Raw genomic sequence first — 23,278 nt, forward strand, 5'->3', positions numbered from 1 at the left:
TTTCTTGGGAAGATTTTCATTGGCTTATTCCACTTCGCAAGCGCATTAAGTGCAAAACTCCCCCTTAAACAGGTTGGAACTAAGAGTACAGAAATCCAGCAAAAGTATAGCGTTGTTTAAGGTATCAAAGGTCTAACTAGGTCGAGAAGACCAATAATAATCATAAATCGACTAAAATATGTGGTTCAATCAGATAAACCAATACCTTTTTCTATGTGAAAAAGCAAACCACTTAAAACAAAATTATATTCTGAGCGTAGTCCAGAGTTGAGTTGCTCGACCAGTGGGCTAACCAGTGGTGGAGTAACATAAACCCCGAAGGGTTGCATGGTTGTCGTGATACTTAACACTGAGTAAAGGCCTGGCCAAACGCTCGCAACATTTCAACGCAACATCTTGCAACATTGTTGCTTGATGTTGCGACATGCGTTGAACGGGGTGGACAAACGCACGCAACATTTCCATCATTTTCAACGCAACATGTCAATGTTCACGTGCCCTAGGCGCCTGGAGATCAAGAAGTGGACCTAACGCAAATGCCTTAGCGCAACAATGTTGCGTGAACGTGACCAAACGAGTACAACATCACGCAACATCCAAAATGTTGCACGAAAAATTCGACCGTTTTAAAATTTGATCCAACATCATCCAACCCGTTGCAACATATCGCAACAGGGTGGCCAACAATGTTGCAAGATATTGCGTTGAAATGTTGCGAGCGTTTGGCCAGGCCTTAACACCGAGCAAACGTCGAGCAACTCGACGAGGCCTGAGGAAAGACAACCGTCAGCTTATGTTAATGATCAAAATAATAAACTTAATCTTACAGTTACGTCAGCTTGTGACAATTTACGTTGTTAAGAAACCTATAATTCTTGCGAAGTGAATATGTCCATTTTAACAGAATATTGATTCATTTAATACTCTTTGTAACCAATGAATTTACAAAGAGGAAACAAAGATGGCACAAAAATCCAAGCCATCGGGATATTTCCATTTTAACTTCAATTTGAAATCAATTTTAACCAGTTTCACTCAATAGCTCAGGTTAATTTTGATCTGTAAGTTGCAAAGATCTCACAAAAGGTAGTCTACTTGACTATAAATTTGGTAGAAATCAGCTCAGAACGAGTAAGTTGGTTTCACGATACTCCGGTAAAAGAATATTTACATCGGGAATGGATTATTTTTAAATTCCGTTGAGGTAATTATTAAACATTTGTTAAAAAAATATTACTGTAACTTGTCCAAATATACGCAGATTCAGTTGTAATATGGCTCATCCTCGACCTGCTTGTCTTTTCTTGAGTAAACATGTCGCTCGACTAAAAATACTTTTGTTAATAACTTTATATATGGTTTGATGAATCACGTCATGTCAGAACCACCGTAACCTCCTTTCTAACATTTCTCTTCTAACGCGTCCCTGTGTGAAAGAAATACCATCCGCTGCTTTGCCTGTTCTTGATTGTGTTTTGCGGCTGTTTCGTGCGAAATTTACGTCATATCACGCATGTACTCTCCATTTCCGCAATCGTTGTTGCGAGCTACAAAATGGCTCGGCTCTCTTGTACCCAGAAAGCTGGAACCCACTGAGCTTCGACATCAAGTTTCTCGATGGTTTGTCTTAGTTCATCGAACGTTCTCTCCAAATCCGTGTTCACGATCGTTTTATCAAAATAATGCCCGTAATTTTCCTCCATTTCTTGCGCTTTTTCGACCATTTCGTGGAGTTCGGCGTTCTGCAAATATGATCAGGTTAAACACTGTTATTAAATTCTCAACCTCGGATAATGCATTTCGCGTGCTCTGATTGGTTCACTCAATCTCGGTTATCAGCTCATATACCTTGGTTTGACCTTATATGGTAAATGATTGCGTTAAGCGTTGCTAAACTAAAAATATTTTCGTCGGAATACTAAATTTCTCTTTGAATAAAGCCAAAAAGGACAAAAAAAAACTTTTTTTGTGGAAAGTTTGGATCAATTCCGACGTTTAGAAGTACGCGAAAAGGCAAGAAATGTTTTTGTGATGAGCCTACGTCTGTCTGACAACAAGGTATTACACAACATCGCATCAGTTCTCATCAAGTTTTTTTCAATTTCGCTCGGATTTGCTCGCTTTTTCCGCTCGTATTTCGTACTTCCAAATTTGTGGAGTTGAAGGAATTTAATAAACAATTATTCCATTCGCGCTTGTTGGATATGAGAGTGGTTATAGCCAACTCGGTGCTACGCGCCTCGTTGGCTATTTACCATCTCATAACCAACGCGTGCTTATGGAATAATTGTTAACGATTCTTTGATTGCAACTGACGTCATAGCGGCCATGTTGGTGGAAAGAATAATAGGGAAAAGTCTTTGGAAGACCTTACACAGCAATGACCAGAACCAGATTGCTGGCCAGCGGTTTTCGTTAAAACAATGGTTTGCTGGGGGTGCCCAGTCTCGCGGGCTCAGAAAACCTGGTTGTGGTCATTGTTATTTAAGGGTTTTCAAAGTCTTTTGGGAATTTGACTATTATAATGCAAATCTTGAACTCCATTTTTCTATTGTTTTGGCACCAACATGACCGTCTTATCACGTGAGTGGAATCAAAGAATTGGCGAGTTGCTTGGCTCAGGCGAAAGGACAACTGGTAGATCAGAATCCGCGGCAGGATTCGAACCCACAAGCTCCGTAACACTGGTCGGATGGTCTACGCATTGAGCTACAAGGGCTCCTGGGGGGGTGGGGGGAGGTGGGGGGAGGTGGGGGGAGGGGGAGTTGCTGGGTCGTTTATCAAGGTCCCGAATGGACAACATGTCTCACTAGTCTGCGGGCTCTACAGTCCAGCCTATCATCTTTCCCGCGGGTGGTTTACTTGCTTACCGGCGTGAATTGAGCAATCAAATTCCACGCGATCGTACTTAATAATTTATCTCTTTTTCCACAGGGGGGCCTCAATCGGATACGATACGACACAAAACGGGTCTTTGTTCTAAATGACTGCGCTCTTTATATCTCAACAATTTAATGATCAATTTAACTATTTTGCGAATATATGCACTTTCGCCGATAAAACACTTTTTCGCCAAATAACACTTACATTCATTTGGGCATCTGGTTTAGGGTTAAAAGGATCCACTTTTCCTCTTCTAAGCTGGATAATTCTATCATAAGGAGGGGGTTGTATAAAAACCACGTAAGGTTTGACATCCGACGCCATGAGTATTTTTAGGGCCTGATAAAATAAAGACAAAGTTTATCAGTCGACGAGTCTGTAACTAAGTCAACTAGCAATTAAATTAGCAGGTCAATGAGTCAGTCACTCATGCAGCCTGTCAGTCAGTAAGGTAAGCCAGCCAGTTAGTCAATCAATGAATCAGTGAGTCAGTCAGACGGTCGGTTAATCAATCACTCACTAACTCAATCAATCAATCAATCACTCAATCAATCACTCAATCATCGATATGACGGTCGGTGAGTACAGTTGTCCGTCAGTCTGTCGGTCATTGCGCCAGCCAGGAAGCTGGTCAGTGCGCCGGTGAGCGAGTCTGCCTGTTGGTCATTCAGTGAGTAAATGAGTGAGTGAGTCAGTGCGCGAGCGACCGAGTGAGTGAGTGAGTGAGTGAGTGAGTGAGTCCGTCAGTCAGTCAGTGCCCCAGCCAGAAAGCTAGTCAGTCAATCAGCCAGCCAGTCAGTCAGATACTCCGTCCTACAGTCAGTCAATCAGTCAGCCAGTGGGTAGAAATTTCTTGTGGATGAAATTCAAACCAGTAAACATCTATATGGAAGCTGATTAGAAACTCGCATACCTCGCAATTAAGATTTAAAATACAATATTTTCCAGAGTTGGCCACTCTTCTGATTGAGTCCAGAGCTGTTCCATAACAATAACCATGGATTTCGCCGTGTTCCACGAACTTATTGGACACTATATCCAGGTCAAATGCGGATTGCGGCACAAAATAGTAATCTCTTCCGTGTACCTCTTCCGGTCTTTTCGGTCTACTGGTATCTGGGGAAAAGACAGCGCTTCATATTAAGACAGAATTAATGTGACATCAATGTGCTGATACATAATTATGAGCCTGTTAAATGAACTAGAATGATGGGGAACTTCTTGTCATTGTTACGAGTTGCACTTTTCCATGTTTAATTGTCGCAATCCTTCTTGGGTGATCTTTAAATCGACGAAGTCTATCTTCCACCTTCTCTAAGATGAGTTACCTGTGGCAGACCGGCGAGCAGAAACAGATGATTGACGTAGTTTCAGCTAGTCATACAGATATAAGAGTAAAATAGCTACAACCACAGAAAATTGAACGGAAGATTTATTCAACGAACAAAAAAGAGAAATTTTACGTTTTATTTAATGAGCAACAGTTCCTTTTATGACGAACGCTACTTACGAGGTACCACCCCAGCATATCGTTCTTGAGAAAAGAGAATCAGCCTTTGTCTTAGTTCTTTACGACCAACTCTATCAGGACCTGGAAGAAAAGACATAAGTTTTGTTACAGTAGCCATTGTTGGCATGGAAAATCGACCTGCTGCCCGTGGGAAGCACTTTCTTGTTTGGACGAAATCAAATTGTTAGGCACGATGATGACCCGCTTTGACCAAAGAGACAGGGTAGCCACGTTTTTCGAAAAAACTGGTACATCTCCTTTGATTTGCTGGAAAAGCGAGCCATCATCGTGCCCAACAATTTGATCAACAGTGAGCACTACAAACGCCACAAAAGGATAAGAATGACAGAATTCCATTCAACCTCACTTTCCATCCTCATAATCACGCGGTCAAAAGTATCATTTTTAGCAACTTTAAAATACTCCAAAATGATCCCGAGACTGGTAGAATCTTATCGCAACCTCCACTAATTTCATTCAAACGCGACAAAAACGTAGGCAACTTTTGAGTTAGAAGCGCACTCAAAACCAACGAGCAACCCGGCACCTTCAAATGCGCGCGCTCATGATGCAAAACTTGTCCTTTCACTCTTAACACTAGCAAAATATCGGAACCTAAGCGATCTATTAAGATCACACAAAACCAATATAAGGATAGTGAAATTATGCCAGAATTAAAAAAACTTTATACAAGTATACTGACCTATAAGCACCACCGGACGTTTTTTCTGCGGGTCGGGTTCTAAGAGCGCTACTTCTTCATACGTCAGAACCTCGTCCGCGACATAATCTACCGAGTGAAAAACACATCAAACAACTGAGACGAAAATTCACAAAGATGAATAATCCATTTTACAGTTGTGTGCTTAGTTACCTGGCCTATGAATGAAAGTGAGGCTGGAGTAGACCTTGTTTTGATAGAAACCTCATTGCTTTTCTTATGTAAATTCTTACTAATTAGTATGACAACAACATCATTAACATAAGAAAAGGAGGGAGGTGTGTATCATAACGAGGTCAACACCAGCCTCACTTTCATTTAAAGGCCAGGTAACTAAGGCAACAACTGTAAAGAGGTCTTGTGACTACGCAGTTCGCGGGGAAAACGTGGTTTTTTGGCTTGTGGACATCCCTGTGACTTTGCTCAGCATAAATATCTTTTTTAACTTTTAAAAGGCTTAGTTTACAGTTTACCGGCATAGAGCATATATTTTACGCTGACCCCTCGCTTCCAACAGGTCGAAGAAGCTAAACAGAGCTAGCGAAATTGGCAGTCGCTTGCTAGTTGAACACACTGCTTTGCTTTGCAGTTTTGAAAGACGTATTGCATTGCAAAGGAGCCTTTGAAACAAAGCAGTGAGCCAAATGACTTTTTACTTGGTTTTATTAAATGTCATAGCACATTACATTAGGAATTATCTCAGTGGGAGGGAGGGGGGTTTTAACGATTAGAGCACTTCAACAGACTCGTTAATTGCACGTGTATCTCGCAGTGCGTGGGCACGTGCACGTGGAAAAAGTGCATAAGAAAGCGCACGAGCACGTGATGATGAGCAATGCTCACTTGCAAATAATCGCTAACCTTCGTTATGCTGTGCATTGTAAAGAACTTTTTTTCTTCGTTTTCGTTTGAAGCAGAGGCATCCTTTATCTAAAGAAAAGGAGGACATTGGAAAGCAAACGTTAGGACTAAATCAAACTACTTTGCATTGCCCTAGCAAAAATCTTTAACAAAATATCGACGCCATGAAGTATTTTATCTTCTTACTTTCTTTGGACGCTGTCTCTGTTTCTCGAGCTGTTTTTCTCATACTTTCTTTCCTGTCGACAAGGATACCAGCATATTTTCAGATATTTCCCTCAAGTCATAAATTGCTACTATAAATTGCTACTAATGTTAAATATTTCCTTTACTTGACCAGGGACCGGTTGCTCGAATCCTGGTTAGCGCTAACCGTTGGTTAAGAGGTATCAAAACCTATAGGTTTCCATGGTATTTAATGCCGGTTAGCGCTAACCGTGCTTCGAGCGACCCGAGCCTGGACGGTGGCGAAGAAAGAGAGCCTCATAACTCAGTCAAAAAACAATAGGTTACATGAACAAAAACCAATGCCTCTGCACGCTCAGCGCGTGCGTTCAATAGTAGGGAGCTTAAGCACGCGTGTTTTTGAGACGCGGACGGCAACCAGAAGAGAACATTTCGCGTGCCAGGACAGTGGTGTCACCCAGATGTTTCTACGAATCATCTCTAATGGAGAAAGAATACTTAGCAATGTAAATGTGTTTGTGTGAAGACAAGTTAAAAGGGAAAACAGCTCACTTCCGGTTGCCGTCCGCATCTCAAAAACGCCCGTGCTTAAGCTCCCTAGTTTTTAACGACGACGAGAAATGACCACACTTGCGGTAATGTGGAGGACTTGAACACCCATCAACAGATGTTTAATTCTTAATCATGCTTCCATGCCCTTTATATCAGTTCAATAACACGATACTTGCTGTACAATTAACACGAGAACAAATTGGAACATTAACGAAATTATTAAAATAACGCGAAATTATATTTTGATGTAGCGTGTTCCAGGTTCCCAGATAGTCGCTGAAACGAAAACAACTGCGTGTGAAAAATGAGTGGGGGCTTGGGTCGAGTGGGGCTCGCCTCGACACAATTGGCAATGCAGGAAAAGTTGCCATGGCAACATTGTAATTTCACATGTGAAATTATAAATTAAGGAGTAATTTGTCAACCTTGTTATCAGGCGAGTAACGTGTACCAACTTATAAGGCTGCAAAACGAAAGTCCTTTTAGTTATACATTACGGGTTGGTACCCCAACTCCAAACGAAGCAAACCAAGTTCAACTTACTGTTGTTGGAAATGTTTGGATGGAATTAGACCAGCTAAAGTTTTGCCTTCCTCGCCAACTCTCCACGCCTAAAACAAAAGAACAACAACTTTTGACTGAATTAAACGTCTTCTCCACAAGGCATAGTAAAGTCAAGTCCTTAATGTTAATAATTCAACCACAGAAGCTGCTAAAAGAGGAGGAAAGAAGGATAGGGCTTAATCTCTCGTCCCTCTGACAGTGCTGCGTTTTACGAGTATTCAAAACATTTGCTTTACGGATAAGAGAAAAGATCCAATTAGTGATTGACCTGTTCCTACAAAAGCCATACCTTTACCAATTGAGCTAAACCAGAAACCATGGAATCATGACGTCACTAACCTGCCACCAATGAGGATCCTCCTGATTGACAACATGGAGTATATCACCTCGTCTGAATGCTAGACCCAGTTCCCTGCACGGTACTAATTCATCCTCGTACGGTTGATAGTTGAAATTAGCGCGCACATGCACCTCTCTGTCCGAGGGAACACGGGGCCGATTTGCTGGGTTCAGAACAAACGTCAGCGTACCGTTCATATCAGCCAGTAACTCGCAGACCTCAGCGACAGTTTTCCCTCTCATATTTACTCCATTGATTTCGAGGATCTCATCGCCTTCTTGGAGAAGACCTAAGATATGAAAAAATAAGATGAAGTCATTTAATATGGGAAGGGTTAGCGTGGACCTTATTTTAAAGTGCTCTGAATTTGTACCGAATCTTGACCCTACTATTAAGATTTTATTTTTTCGCTGTTACCCCCACCCCAACCCCACAAAATCAGCACATAGCTTCTTCCACCTGTGAGGCCATTTGACTTAATCCCGGCGCGACTGCAAGGAAACAGGATGTCGTTACGCTCTGACCAGCGTTGACAACACTGAACAGACATCTACAGGCTGACTGAACTGGCTTAAAGTGCCTTTGATTCTGCGCTTTGCAGATACAAAATTTATCCACAACTCAGTACATAGTTTGACGACGAAAAAGATTCCCCATCATTCCTTTGTTGGTGTATATATTTTAGTTTTTTCGTCACCTTGATTCATTTAAGTCACTCCTCAAGCTAAAATGAATAGAAGAACGAAGGATATTGAACTTTTGAAAAACTAAATCACTAGCAGTAATCAAGAATTAGCGAGGTGCGTTCGATTCCTGTTTTGTGATCAATGAAGCATTTACATGCATTTACAATGCAGCTGACTGGTGTTACATTCCCAGAAACTGCGGCTGGCTTTGCTGTTTTACTTACCACACTTATCTGCTGCGCCGCCTTTGACAATTCTTCCAATCAATACAGAGCCATAAGCATTCTTGACAGTTGCTCCTAAAGGTTCAGTTGCTTTGTCAATTCTCACTACCTTCATGTTGTCCTCTTCCACCAGTGAATATTCGTTTGCAACTGGCTGTGGTTCTTGCGGCTGATCTTGTTCGGACTCCAATTCTTGAACGTCTTCTTCACTTGGAAGAGCCTCTCTAAAGGCAAGTCTATCGTGCGCTAGTAACAGACCCTGGATCAGAAATAAGTGATCAATTATATTAAACGAAAGCTTTTATCACTTGACACATGCAGCCCTGCTCACCCAACCCAAAAGAAAATATGGAGCTTACGAAGCTACGAGGAGGTTATTATTTATTATTTCCGGGTCTTCACGCCCTCCCCTAAACTTCAAATTCCGTCGTTTCACGTCGTTTAAGGAAGGACAAGGGCAACGACAAGAAACATTCACTCCTAAAGTATAGCTTAGCGCTATTGCAAATTTCTCACGTTTATTCCGTCTCGTTCACTTTGTACAATACGTGAGAACTATCCTGCCGTCTGGACCAGCTTGTTAGCAACAATATTCTTTATGACCGAGTTAGGTCGGGCCAGACGGGAAAATGTTGATCGCTATATCTGCCGATATGCGCGCTTTTCGAGTTAATCGTGTTATGTCACACAATCGAGAGTACATTTGGGCTCGCGACGCAATTAAAAATGAAAATTCTTTCGTCTAAAGGCTGCCATAGTCTCGAAAATTAAAACATTATTAATAAAAAAATTATATGGATACACTTAAGTGAAGCTATGATCCTCGCAGTTGTGAACGCAATTTTAGCAATTTCGTAGAGAAGCCTGAAAAACTCAGCACTTCAACGGGATTTGAACCCGTGACCTCGTGATGCCTGTGCGACGCTCTAACCAAGTGAGCTATGAGGCCACTGACGTTGGGAGCTGGTCGTTTGTGGGTTCTAATGTTCCCGTGAGGAATGGAGCCAATGATGAAATGATATATGAAATGGATCATATAGGAACTGCGGATATGAAATCAAGTGAAGCTATGATCCTCGCAGCACTTCAGCGGGGTTTGAACCCGTGACCTCATGATGCCTGTGCGACGCTCTAACCAACTGAGCTATAAAGCCACTGATGTTGGGGGGTTCATATGGTCTCGTGATGAATGAGCCAATGAACGAAATGATTTATGAAATGAAACATATATTGAACTGCGGATATGTCATCAAGTGAAGCTAAGATCCTCGTGTAACCACTTGATTACATTTGAACCGCAGTTCAATATAAGATTCATTTCACATATCATTTCGTTCGTTAATACAAAAAATACAATGTACCTGGAAGTTTGGTGATTGTAAAATTTCAATTAATTCTTGCGCATCCCTCGAGTCTCTTGTAGCTTGCAACGAATGCTTTAACTGAAACAAAAATTAGAACAATATTTATGCACTCATTTTTTTAAGATACCTAAAATGTAACTTGACAATAAAGTTGACAGTTACTTGTGAAAATACATTGTTCGTGGTTAAGTCTCACGAAGCTCGTTTCATCTCGACCAAGGGACTCATCAGAGACCTTTCTGCTTGGCAAACTCGTTGGACATCATGCCCAAAGTCCCGTTCGCTAACAAAATGATGACACAGCAATCGCCTTATATCTCATAAGGATTCCAGACCGCGCAAATTCACGAGTGAAAATTGACAATAAAGTTGACAGTTACTTGCGAAAATACATTGTTCGTGTCTCTGATGAGTCCCTTGGTCGGGATGAAACTAGCTTCGTAAGACTAACCACGAACAATGTATTTTCACACTTAAAAAGTAATCACGGCATATGGTCACACGAGCAAAGTTATAGAAAAGAATTGCGGGAGAGACAAATAGAGTCGTGGTATGAAAATCCTACCCACTTTGCCTCGTGATAATAGGGACTTCAAAATTTAAGACGGACACGATCGACGAAAACGTCACTTCAAAATATAACTTGGCTCTACCACAAGTCTTTCGCGATTATTCAGTCTCGTTCACGTCCTACAATATGGGCAAAGTATCCAAAGGATAAATCGGTACGAGCGGTTTCAGAGTGAAAAGAGAGAATGAAAGATTCTCTGTTGCATGCTTACGTTGTCGTCAAAACCTCAAATTTGGTGATTTTCACATCGTCGTTATGCAGAGGACCGCAAACATTCCTGCTAAAATCCGTGCTGCACGTGCAGCACGATTATTTATGCTCTTTTAACCAATGATATCATTGTTTTGTGGCGATGTCGTAGTCGTAACCGTCGTCGTTTCAACTCCCTTCTGGGAAGCTTAAGCAACGACAACGGCGACGGCAACGAGAACGCCACAAATTTGCATATTTAGTGAGCACAGGCAATAACTTTGCACGCCTTGCACGTGTGTTTTTCACTTTTGTCCATTTCTTTGCTGTCATCAGCAAAACAACAACGTGAAATTTACCAAATAGGCCATTTCCGAGTTCACGTATGTCTCCTCTTCAAAGCGAGTCTAACTGCGAAGTTTTTGTGATGGTAATTAGTTCTACTTTACTTATGAATGAAAACTAATTTTCATAACAAAAACTTTGCACTTAGACTCGCTTTGAAGAGGACGCAGGCATGAACTCGGAAATGGCCTATTGATGTCAGTGTTTCATGTGTCTGTCCTGTTATTGATCATGAAATTCGTCATAACATTGTCAAAGTAGCAGTGGACGCCGAGTGGATCCGCAGACTACTTTGACAATGTTATGACGCAATTCATGATCAATAATAAGACAGACGCATGAAAAACTGACATCAATTTGTTTTTTACAATAACAAAAAGGCAGAGGGGTAAAAATTAAGTCGAAACACGAGTAGAAAGCGAGACAAAAATGCGAGAAACTTTAATCTGACGCGAGCAATATGGTGGCATTATCGCATAAATTATGAATTTGTGTCTGTCCGCTTATTGACAATAAAAATTAGCCCATGAGCGCACAAGAATTTTTGCAGTCATTGTTAAAAACCAAATTTGAGGTTTTTTGAAGACCGTTCGCACTTGAGGATAAATTTTCATTTTCTTCCCTAAATTAGGCACCATTCTGACCAGTGTCATTTTTGAGGAACTACCGCACCCTTGTCATGTTAAAAAGGTTGAAATAGTCATGAATTTAAAATAACGCTTAAGTTCCCTCGTCCCTAATGTTGTAACCGAATAATCATGTGACCAGAAACAAAAAGAGGAGAGACTGGCGGGTATGGAAGTAAGTTCAGATGATTTCTCTCTTTTCGAATAAAAAAGTACCTTCTGTCATTTTTGTAAAATATCCCACCTCACCTGAGTAGAAAGATGCTGTGAGTTTGTAACCACTGGTGTGACTGCACTTAGTCCTCGCCCTGACCTTTCAAGCTCGACCATTTTTGTGTATACCTACATGAAGGAAGCATAAGAATCGTCAAAGTCCATTTCCGAGTTCATGTCTGCCACCACGTCAAAGCGAGCAGATTCTAAGTGCGAAGTTTTTTTGATGGTAATCAGTTCTACTTTACACATGAATGAAAACCAATTTTCATAAGAAAGACTTCGCACTTAGACTTACTTTGAAGGGTCCTGAGGCAGACATGAACTCGGAAATAGCCTAAAATAGATTGGTCTTAAGTGCCCAATCCACATACATTGTAGCCTTCAAAGAACTACAACAACATTAACAATGAAAGGCAAAAAACAAAGATGTGCTGCAGACTGTAATTTCCCTCTACCAAAAACTACATCACCGCAGGAAATGTGTGCAAATGTAGGGTAGCACAAACTTTTAAAACCACATCAAATTAGTGGACTTGTAACTTGAACAATTCCTACTTTGTATAGGGATTTTCATTTTGGAAAGAATTCTTTTCAGATGTAAGTGCACTTACATATCAATATTAAAAGTACACTGAGATCGATCTACTCACTTTGGTAGCATCCTGAAAATGTTTCTGCTCAAACAAACTGTCAACAAATGCAACTTCCTCAGCATCTGAACCAGAATCAAACTTCCCTTTTACTTCACTCATACAGGGGAACAGCAGTTCTTTGTCAGCTCCACCTGAAAGAAAATGACACCAGAGAAGTAAGGTCAGGTGAATTCCAAAATGGGCCAAAACAATTAGCCCAAATAACTTGCACAAACTTCAATCTCCCCAGTAGACGCATAAGCCTATTATAAAAACTAAGCATTTAAAACTCCAAACCAAACAATCCCTCTAGCACCACAGAGTTTCCGAGTTCATCTCTGGATTAGGTACAAGCTGAATTTCAGTCGCCTCTTCCGCTCGCCAATTAAGTCACTTGAGTGACTTAGCGAGCAGAAAAGGCACCTGAAATTCAGGCTACAGTGAATTATTTTATCAGGTAGGGTAGGGATCATGAGTTATCTAAGGGTAAAATGGTATTGTCTTTTGAGGAGAGTGGAGTAGGGGGAGGGTGGGGACTTTGAAAGTACTAAGCACTACGAGTTCAGTGTCATAACTGTTCTGCTCTACATTTTAATGAGCTAGTTGACAGGATTCTAAAGCCTTGCAAACTGGTTAATCACAAAAACCATTATTTATAGCAGTATGCTCATGGCATTCCATCTCAATTTAGCTTTCATTGAATAATCAGTAAAGAATTGAATATGACTTCAGAGGCACAGATACAATGCCTTGCTGAACGAAATACAGTGTACAGTACTGTTGTTTTAAAATCACAACCATCATTATCAAGCCAAGAGTAACAGTTAAAGAAAGGAAAATCAATAATTGATTTTTCGAGAGCCCACCTGAGTCTTCCTCCTCATTATCAGTATCGTAAGCTTCATTTTGAAGGGCGTAAGTGCCACCATCTTCAATATCCACATCTGCCTCAATGGTATCAAGTTTTGTCAAATCAAAAAGAGGCGTAGACAGAGATTTGTGCTTTTGCAAGTTTGACTGTCCTATGTTTTTGCTTGATATCCCAAAGTTCTTATTTTCAATGTTCTTGCTCCACCCCGAACCAGGTGATATTACACCAACGTCACTGTTTCCATGAAATTCTTGGCTGTAATGGGAGCCCTCTGATTCTGCGTCTGAGTTATAGTACTCAAATTGGGGGTCATTCTCATGGTCATTGATAATTTTATGAAGTTTACTTCTTGTCTTTACGTCCACTTTTCCATTGAGATCCTTATGATTTTCTGTTCCATTAACCCCTGCGAAAGACACAATAAATGTATTGGTGTTATTACAAGTAAAGGAAAGGTAAGAAAGTTACTTGCCAAAATTGCAAAACACTGACTGGAAGCTGTGAGGTCAAATCTACACAGAAATGGACATAATTAGATGCACACCAAATTTTGATTCAACAATGACACAAAGTGTCCCATTAACTATAAGCATTTGCTATCTATTTCAAAGAATAAGTTAAGGGATAACATTATTTTTAGGTTTAGGCAAATGCACATGTAAATCTTTAATCAAGGAGAGGACTTTAGGGGCCACTTTTTTATGTTAATTATTGTCTAATGCTAAAGTTGGGAAAAGAAGAAAGGCTGACACTTCATGATGCTTATCAAAATTGGCATGTTTTTAATTACATGCATTCCTGGAGGTATCTGCACTAATAAGAGATAAGACGTAGGTGTACTAGCCTTCACACGAACAGGCGGATGTCATGTATTACACAAGATTCTATTATGAACCCTATGACAGCTTGCATGTTGACAAGTAGTGTATATGGTTACTGGTAAGCAGGGAGATGGCTAGAGAAAGAAGATTTGTCAGTCGGGTTCTCCTTGAAGTTAACATGTTGCAAGACTCACCTGAGAAGAACTGTCGTCCTCTTCTGACCTTCAGAGCAATAACTCTGTTTCTTAGACACTGAAATTCAAACAAAACCTTACAGTACATGCTGTAAACATGATAAAAGGTCCAGAAAATTAATGCACTAGCTCTGATCTTATTTCAATAACAAGTCATGTAACAAAAGATTAAGATAAGATAATATTAACATACTTTGTGAATACTTAAAATAACTTCAGTGTGAGAGAGATTCATTACAGGCACTCCATTAACTTCCAGAATCTCATCATCTACAAGAAGGCCAGTTTTGGCAGCAGGAGAATCTAAGACACAAAGCAAACCTTGTTAGTCACACAACTTGTGTATTACTTACATGTACTTTCATGTAGGGTGTGCAAACTCTAGCCCTCTTCATTCTAAATCCACTTATTACTTTGTTCAAAGAACAAATAATAGGATTCGGCTCTGACTCTTCTTTTTTTAAAATGTCTTTTGGTGTCGCGATTTGGTTGCGCATGCGTAAAATTTCTTTGCCTCGCAGCAATGCTCTCCAGAGAAGGCAGCCCAAGTAGGATTTGAACTCGGTATCTTCTTATACACGTCAATGACCACTAGACCATGGAACTCTATGCGACAGATCACCAGGAAACTGTGCATTAAAGAATAATTATTGTGTACATGATCGGAAACAAGTTCTTGTGTTTTCACTGAACGCAATGCCATATCTGGTTATCGTATGACAAGGTAACAACTCATCTCACCTGGCTAATACTCCCCCGGTATTGTTAAGAAAAAGTACTAAATATTTTTGAATACCATTGTAGAAAATTGTAAAGCATCCGTTTACTCTTATTGATTGCAATCAATGCAGTTAAAACCACTGAAATACTGTGAACTTTAAAGGAAATTGGCTAAAAATCCTTCAAACAAAGTGTAGGCTACCTGTAGCCTCTTGTTTTATAACAAATAAGTTAAGAGGAAAAGTACATGTAATGAAGGTCATTCCAGAGGTAAGTTAGTCTATGGGTCTGATTGAACATTACACATACATGCACGTCATCTCATTATAAAAATCATACATCATAATGATTTTAGCTGAAGAAAAAAAGAACAGAAATTTCTGTAACCGACTGTTAAATTTCCAAACCTATACCATTAACTGTAACTCTAACACCGCCGCATGATGTGATCCTCCGAGCTGAGAAGCCACTGCCTCTTAGCACAACTTTCACAGCAAGTTAGGGAAAATCGCGTGATTTGACGTGGGCAAGAGTTAATGGAGACAACAATTTAGTCACATGCCAAGCATCATTTCCGTCTGACTTATCAGACCAGTTAAAGTGGACCACTGAAAGGTTGTCCCAAATATTTTGGTCCGACTGAATTGAAGGAGACCATTTCATCTGACTTACAACAGAAACTCCACGAAATCCCTGTCTGAAAAATGACACTGTCCTTTAAAACCCTCCTTTTTGGTCATTATGCGGTTGCAAACCAAAATCTTCCAAAAGTTGGTGAGGAGCTCTACCATTTCAGTGAACCAATGGCTTGGTAATTTTAGTCTGAAATTTATACCTGGTGAGATTTCATCAATTCTTGGAGGGAATCCTTCATCAACACCACCCATCACTGAGAAGCCAAACCGCTTTTCATCTCCAAGTATTCTGACATTGACAGAAAATTCCACGGCATCATCTGAACCCTATTGAAGTGAAATGACAAGTTCTAATGCCATAGGCTATGAATTTCAAACCCAATAATGCAGAATGCAATCACCAGGAAGTGGGCAGGGTGCAATTGTTAAGGCGCTGAATTTGCAGGCGAATGATCTCGTTTCAAAATCCTGCTCCAACCAATGAATTCCCTTTCCACATTCCCAAATTTAAATTTATTGCATTTTGACAATTGCCTGAAGAGGAAAATACCATAATTCTCTTTGCATGTACACACAAATTCTGAATAAGCATTGTTCCCAGTTTCTTTCGGGACTTACAATGGTCCCAAGAGAAAACAAAAAAAATTCTTAATCAAAATTTGGGTGGACTAACAAAGAATATCATGGTATTTTCCACTTCAGCCAATACCCAACTGATTCCCTCTACTAATCACCTTTATACCTTTAACTCCTTAGAGTGCAAAATGTGGCTATTTTCACTGAAGACAAGGTACTTTTTGCAACCGTAGCTGGTTAAATTTGATTAATATCTTAACATTATAAGTAATGGGGGATTACTCATTTTTTGTGTGTATATTGGTGAGTAACATATTAATCAATGATAAATAATCTTCCATACAGGTTTCCATAATAAAAGAACAAGCCCTAGTGATAACAGGCTTGATACACAAGACAGAACATACATTGGCCATCACATTCTCAGAATAGCCGTTTGTGAGATGGGTTGGCCTTCTGTTCTGTGGAAGTGCGCCATTAATATGAGGTGCATCCATCCTAATGTAGGAATAATCACGGCCAGATGGTCTGGCATTAGGCTGTTGAAGAAACAAAAACGAGCAAAAATTACTTACAAAAAAGAAAGAAGGAAAACCAAAAATAAACTTAAGAGTACTTTCTTTATGGAACTTATGCTTCAAATAAACTCTTCAGGGTTGGCACTGTAGGGGAAACCTCACTCACCATCTGGTTTCATAATTCTTTGACTTAACTACATGTGTAATATACTAATCAGCTCTTGCTTTTGCTTCAAGAAGTTTTTTTCTCATGATTACTACTCTCAATTCCCCCAACCCAAAAACTAACAGTTTGCGCTTCAGTTCTTTACACAATTTTGTAAAATATTCCAGCCAGTCAACAGACAAGCACCTTACTGTATGTTCTGTAAACATAATACATGTAGTTTTTGCACTTTACATGTTACATTTGTAGTTCCTTTTAGCTGGACATTATCACTGGATTTTTTTTTACAATGTACGTATGTAGTAAACCATTTTACATCATATCATAATTATTATTATTTTCCTGATTGTCTGTATAAGAAATATATATATGTAAACAAGAAGAATTAAATACTTTGTCAAGAATACCACTAATTCATTGGAAGAAATAAGCTTTTTTGATCAGCATGACACCAGGTAAAAGCTTGCCTCACAAATGGTAAATTAAATAGTAATCCTTAACTTCCTTGTTAATTAAGAGCGATTAGCTGCACGTTCATACAACATCAAATGCATGTAATGTAATTCCACAAGTTTTTACAGTCAGACTGAGACTAGTATCTTTTCAAGCCAAACCTTGGCCCTGGCCAAGCCAATATAAATATAAATATAAATTTATGAGTTAAATGCAGTTTCCATCCAAATTCCATTCATATCCTTGGATTGCTTAATAAATGAGATAATCAATCACTTGTTATGATTAGGAATAAACCACAAGACCTGGTTAAGTTTCTTCCACCTTAATTAATCAGTACAGCATATCAGTTTAACACAATTTGAAGCACTGTATAAAAGGCAAACTATAATACTAATACGTCTATGTGACAACAATTTGGGTGGAAAAAAGCAACACTGGCTCATCTGACATCATACAGTGTAAAAACAGACTGAAGCTTCATGCATAAGCTGACACTTGTTTTCTCAATACTACATGCATTAAGCTTGAAATGTTATTAAGTCAACCTGATGATTAAATTTTATTTACACATGAAAACTGCGTCAATTTTTCACCCACACAAAGAAAGGGAAACACTGAGAAGAAACAAAAAAAAAATCCCTCGCACGTAACATTAAAGGGTTCAGCATCTTGGAAAATTCAACATATTTTCTACAAAGTAAATTAAACACTACATTACCATTTTTCTATTGAGAATGAGCTATATCACGCACCAAAAGTAACCCTTTGCCATCAGCTTGGTTGTACGTTTCTTCCAAAAGGATTAATACATGCATACATGTACATGTTACGTAGTCCTATGTTCCACAACGTTAATTTGGAAAATTCCACTACCAGTAGGTTTAAACTTTTTAAAAGAGGATTGAAAATGGTTGTAAGGCCTTTGTTGAGCCAAATGCTCATAGTATGTCAATGGCAAATTAACTTAATACGGGAAAGAATGCATACAACATTATTACACAAGATGTGTCCAACATCCAGCACTTAACTAAAGTTAGCTATGGCATCTTGCAATTTGCATAATAATTAAAAAAAAGACAATAAGACAAGGACAGAGTAAAATGTTTTTTTAACTTTTGTGACCTTAAAAATAAAGATTGAAAAAGTAAATATTGACAGAACATTCCCTGTCATTTTCTACGAAAATATGTACATGGCTTGCAATAATAAAAAATTTGTTTTTTGAGAACAAGGGAAAGCAGATATTGACGTCATGTCATTATCAGCTCTTCATTGATACCCATATCTATCCACAGTGCCAAGTGGCAAATATCTAAAATTTATCACATAATTGTAAATATGCAGTAAACAATTAAACAATCTCCACGAATGACACTGATTTAAAGCAGACACTGAGTACAGTAAATTATCAAAACTGTAGATCAATTTTATGAAAATAATAATAATTTCCTTCAAGACCAAGTGACTCTGACTCTTTAATGTTTTATTTTATAAATATGCGATGCCCCCATGATAACCGAAACAAAATGTTTAGTGATAGAAAAAGCACTCACTTTGCTTAACCATTCATGATTGGTTAATCAAGGGGGAACCCTATGGGCACTTTCACACTGTCACCATGGAAACTCTGTTTTACTACCACACCCTAAATTTCACTTTTATTATTAGTTAAACAGGACCCAGGAAGCCACAACGCCATGGTGTGCGAGGAGGAACGCAGGCACACAAAATGGCTGGTCATGCGAGCCTACATAAACATGTACTTTCTATTAACAGGCCTTCTGACAGGGTGCACGGGTGCGAAACCGCACAATTCGGTAAAACACACACAATAATGCACAATTCCGGAAAATTTGCAAAATACCGCACAATACAGAATTATCTGTACTCAAAATTTTAATCAAAATGCGTTTTCTCTGGAGTATCAGGACATCTAGAATAGATTTAGGCCATTTTCAGCCCATTTACCTTGAAAACACTCTAGTATGCCCACGCTTTCAGTGAACAACTTGTCAACTGGGTTACACAAACAACAAGGCGTCCTTGCCGTAGCTTGCGCTGTCCTGGGCACTAGTCTACTTCTCATTCTATTTTTCATTGGCGGTTTGTGCCTATTGTTTTCAAACAGCGAATCACAGGCTGGTGTTGTTAAATAAGGCCATGTGGCTTTCTAATGCAGAGTGAAAATAACAGGATGGACGGTTTGTCAGATATTATAATTTTCGTAAATCCTAGTGGAATAAGAAGACACAGCTTCCATTAACAGTAGCTTTTACAAGTACAAACTCCTGCACAATTGGCCTCCAAAATAGCGCACAAATTTTAATTTTTTCCCCGCATGCTGTCAGAAGACTAGTCTATACAATATATTGATCATTATGATTTATATTTTAAATAAATAAACTGCATTTCTATCATTAGAGTAACTGATTCTATTCTTGCAGCAATTCACTTTCTTTTAGAAGTTGTTATTATTATCTGGAAAAGCATTTTGCTCGGGCTAACACTAGTACTGTACTATTTGGTGCGCCAAAACAAATGACCACATGCCAATGGGTTACTTTCCTCCTTTTGCTCTAAAACTTTCCTTAGGATTTGCACCGTTCCCAACAAGGCAGTTTTTTTGCACCACATGGCTATTTACATCAAACCATTTTTCAAACCTTTTTGTCACAGAGCCAAGCGCACCTATCACAACCAGGACAACATTTACCGATCTCACCTCCCAGATCGTACCATTACAGTAATTTCTCTTTTCAGGTCTTGATACAAAGTATTTCCACTTTTTCAATTTCCTTCTCACAACATCTACATGTAACTTCTGCAAGGACTGCAATATCAACAATGGAGCACTTTTTCTCCCTTCTCTCAACAAGTACAATGTCAGGTTTTCAACAAGTATAATGTCAGATCTAACAACAGTTACTACATGTTCATGTAGCAATACTGAACTTTTTGAAAAGCACCTTGTAAGGGGGCACAAAATTTGACATTGATGTGAAACGCTAACAGCAGTCAACGCTTGTTTTGTGTACGCAGTACACATAAATGTGTAGTAGCATAAATGCATAAATGTGATGGAAAAGAGGAACAGTGATGGAAAAGATGTGATGGAAAAGAGGAACAGTAGCAGAGGAAATGATCATTAAGTTAGCTTAAATTATTATTAATGACATGACATCTGACAGGATGTGGTGATGCTGATCCGCATAATTACGATATTTTCCGCATAAAACAGAAGAAATGCCTGATATTAGTGATAAAGCAGCTGCTTACCATCCTCACAAACATAAAAGTCAAAGAGATTGACAATTTTGAGATGCTTATTTTTCTAAACATTGAAGAAAACACAGCATTTCGTTTCCAAGATGAAAGTTTGTAAGCAGTTTCACGCATTCCTCGGGATGAGCCTGGACTTTAGTCAAACCACTTTAATTTATAACATACCCTAGGCTCGAAATTTTTAAAGATGCAACAAGATGTGAAAATTTAGGTGCAAGTTACATGTATAGTCGCAAATTAAATTGCCTCATTTGTAAAAGTAGGGACAATCATTGCGATGAAGTTGTACAAAACAAAATAATTAGGAGCCCCTAATACTAAAAAAAACCGCTGAAAAATGGTGAACCGCTGAAAATGGTGATTGATCGAGGGCTTGGATCGTGGTTCAACCACATTACAATTTTGGGCCATACATGTATCTCCAAATTGAAACAAAATATATTTTTAATCATTTTATTTATTTTAGCAAAAGTTTCAACAAAATGCCAATTGCTAACCCTTTTATTTTACTGGTGAAAAGCTGGTCGAAAATTGGCGACTCCTACAGATCTCTTAATTGCAAAGGGAAAAAATTCAGACTGTACAGGTTGCATACAATTTCGAGTCCTAGTTTACCATACAGTGTAAGCATGTAAACATATTTGACAGGCCTAATTATGAGTTCTATAAATTGTTTAAATTTCCACATAATCCGGGGTAATTTCTGCATAATCAACGCATGTTTACACATAATATGGCTAAAAATTTCCATATAATCTTTAATTTTTTTTCCACATCCTATCAGAAGCCCAGTAATGAGAAGTCAATTTAACAAAAAATTATTCCATAATAAGCAAGCAAAGGTGACAATGATTACTGCAATCATCAAAAAAACCACAGGAACATTTAATGTATTTTTGTCTCTCTCAGTTACAGCAACATTGGCACAACAAAAGACAGTTAAAAGGTGATGAGCTGTCCCATATTCCTCTGGAGCCCTTGTTAAAAAAATAATGCTAATTGGCCTTGCAACTTTTAATACCTTGACTGTTATGGTGCCATCACTTTCACGCTGGAAGTTGCTGACATCCAGTCTTGGACCTTTGTAATAAGACATCCCTTGAACAGTACAACCAAGCCAGTAAAGAGTGCTGACAACCTGTGGCCAATAATAAAATTATGTCTGAGCCACTTACATGTATGTAGATATGAGTTGTCCACATTATGAAATAAGGATTCAAGAGACTTAACTTAAAGACTAAGCATTTTTTTCTAGAGGATTAGGCTGGTCCCAATGGCTGTAGCGGCCTGCACTTCTCCCAGCATATCTTTCAAAATTTTGTTCCAGTTTTTTAACCAGTTTTCGACTCAGAATGATGGGTGAACTGAAACAGGTCAGTTCAAGTTAATTTGAGAGCCCACCTCCTTGCTCTATGATGGTCCATATATACCTGTGCAAAGTACATGGTTCATAGCAAAAAAAGTGTATACATAATCATTTATCTGAGAGGATGTTGGTGCCTAGGGCTTATGAAATTATGGATGCTTCAAGAAGCACAAAAATTAAACCTCATTCGATAAGGTAGATTTTCCAGGAATCAGTAACATTAATAGTGAACAATAATGATTGAATTAACAGAGTGGAGTTAATTTGAGTTAATTTACATGTAGGAGGACCCTTCTGTTAAGCACTTTAGGATGAAGAAGAAATCCTCAATATTTATTGTTATTAACAACAGTGAAGAAACTTACTTCAAAATGAAGCCAATTTGCTTCTCTTTAGCTGCTCAGAGGTACCAATAATTAACTTATCACCCTCCAGTTAACTACACTGAAGTCAGAACTTGCCAAAAGCACAAATCACTTGTGTGGTAAATACTTACAATGTATGTCATGTCTTCCAGAAATACAGATGTACAAGTTATTTGAGTGAAAACGTCTTTTTTAAGGACGTTTGCGCCCAAAACGTTCCCACGTACAGATTTTTTTTAAACTTGCCACGCAGAAAGGTAATGTTCTACTTTTGCCAAAAAGGCAAAAAAAATGGGGGGTCACTGTGCTTGTTTTCGAGATCATGAGGTGCATTTTTAGAAGATTGCGTTACTTTAAAACGATCTTAGTTTACAACTGTCAGCAATAAAAAAGCTACATGAGTGAAATTTAGATCAGGTAAATGTACTCAGTTCAACATAACTAATATAACTAAATTAACCTTTGCAACTGATGTCTTTTTCTGAGGTGAAATAGACCTTGAAAAACAATACATATTAGTCTAAGAAAGAGAGCATAAAAGGCCAAATATTTGTAACTTCTCACGTACAGATTTTTTTTGTTTTTTGTTAAAATGGACAAAATCAAGAAAGGAAGTGATCTACGGAAAGAAAAATGGGGGTCACCGAGCATTCAAGAGAGCAAAATCGCTGCGAAGTTCTCAAAGCGATTGTCTATTCGCACTGTCACGCCATTGCGTGACACTTCCGAGAAGACCTGGGTCCACAGCTATCCCATGATGCCAGAAACTTTCATGTTCTATTCTTGTGGAAAGTTTTTGCGCCTTTAGCAACGTGTTTACCTGCGTGGTCTACGATGC

General features: G+C 38.9%; 1 protein-coding gene across 2 annotated transcripts in view; it reads right to left on the reverse strand.

Annotated features, from left to right (window-relative positions):
* LOC137978735 (protein PALS1-like) overlaps positions 1–23,278 on the reverse strand; it is a 30,514-nt gene that overhangs the window by 991 nt on the left and 6,245 nt on the right. Inside the window, exons 6-24 of one of the 2 annotated variants that reach the window (XM_068825770.1) lie at positions 21,731–21,847; positions 16,695–16,826; positions 15,912–16,038; positions 14,550–14,659; positions 14,357–14,414; positions 13,337–13,747; positions 12,489–12,622; positions 11,872–11,964; positions 9,889–9,969; positions 8,528–8,786; positions 7,617–7,906; positions 7,257–7,324; positions 6,162–6,214; positions 5,976–6,044; positions 5,097–5,183; positions 4,394–4,474; positions 3,797–3,999; positions 3,088–3,222; positions 1–1,742 (exon numbers count right to left, since the gene is read on the reverse strand). The exon at positions 1–1,742 is cut by the window's left edge and continues 991 nt beyond it. In XM_068825770.1, coding sequence (XP_068681871.1) covers positions 1,548–1,742; positions 3,088–3,222; positions 3,797–3,999; positions 4,394–4,474; positions 5,097–5,183; positions 5,976–6,044; positions 6,162–6,214; positions 7,257–7,324; positions 7,617–7,906; positions 8,528–8,786; positions 9,889–9,969; positions 11,872–11,964; positions 12,489–12,622; positions 13,337–13,747; positions 14,357–14,414; positions 14,550–14,659; positions 15,912–16,038; positions 16,695–16,826; positions 21,731–21,847 — 2,703 coding nt within the window. In that variant the 3' untranslated portion in view covers positions 1–1,547. Of the gene's footprint in view, positions 1,743–3,087; positions 3,223–3,796; positions 4,000–4,393; positions 4,475–5,096; positions 5,184–5,975; positions 6,045–6,161; positions 6,215–7,256; positions 7,325–7,616; positions 7,907–8,527; positions 8,787–9,888; positions 9,970–11,871; positions 11,965–12,488; positions 12,623–13,336; positions 13,748–14,356; positions 14,415–14,549; positions 14,660–15,911; positions 16,039–16,694; positions 16,827–18,145; positions 18,384–21,730; positions 21,848–23,278 lie in introns of those variants that run through there. The other variant, XM_068825771.1, reaches the window with a different exon arrangement.

This window comes from Montipora foliosa, chromosome 12, assembly GCF_036669935.1.
Source record: "Montipora foliosa isolate CH-2021 chromosome 12, ASM3666993v2, whole genome shotgun sequence".
NCBI classification, from domain to species: Eukaryota; Metazoa; Cnidaria; class Anthozoa; order Scleractinia; family Acroporidae; genus Montipora; species Montipora foliosa.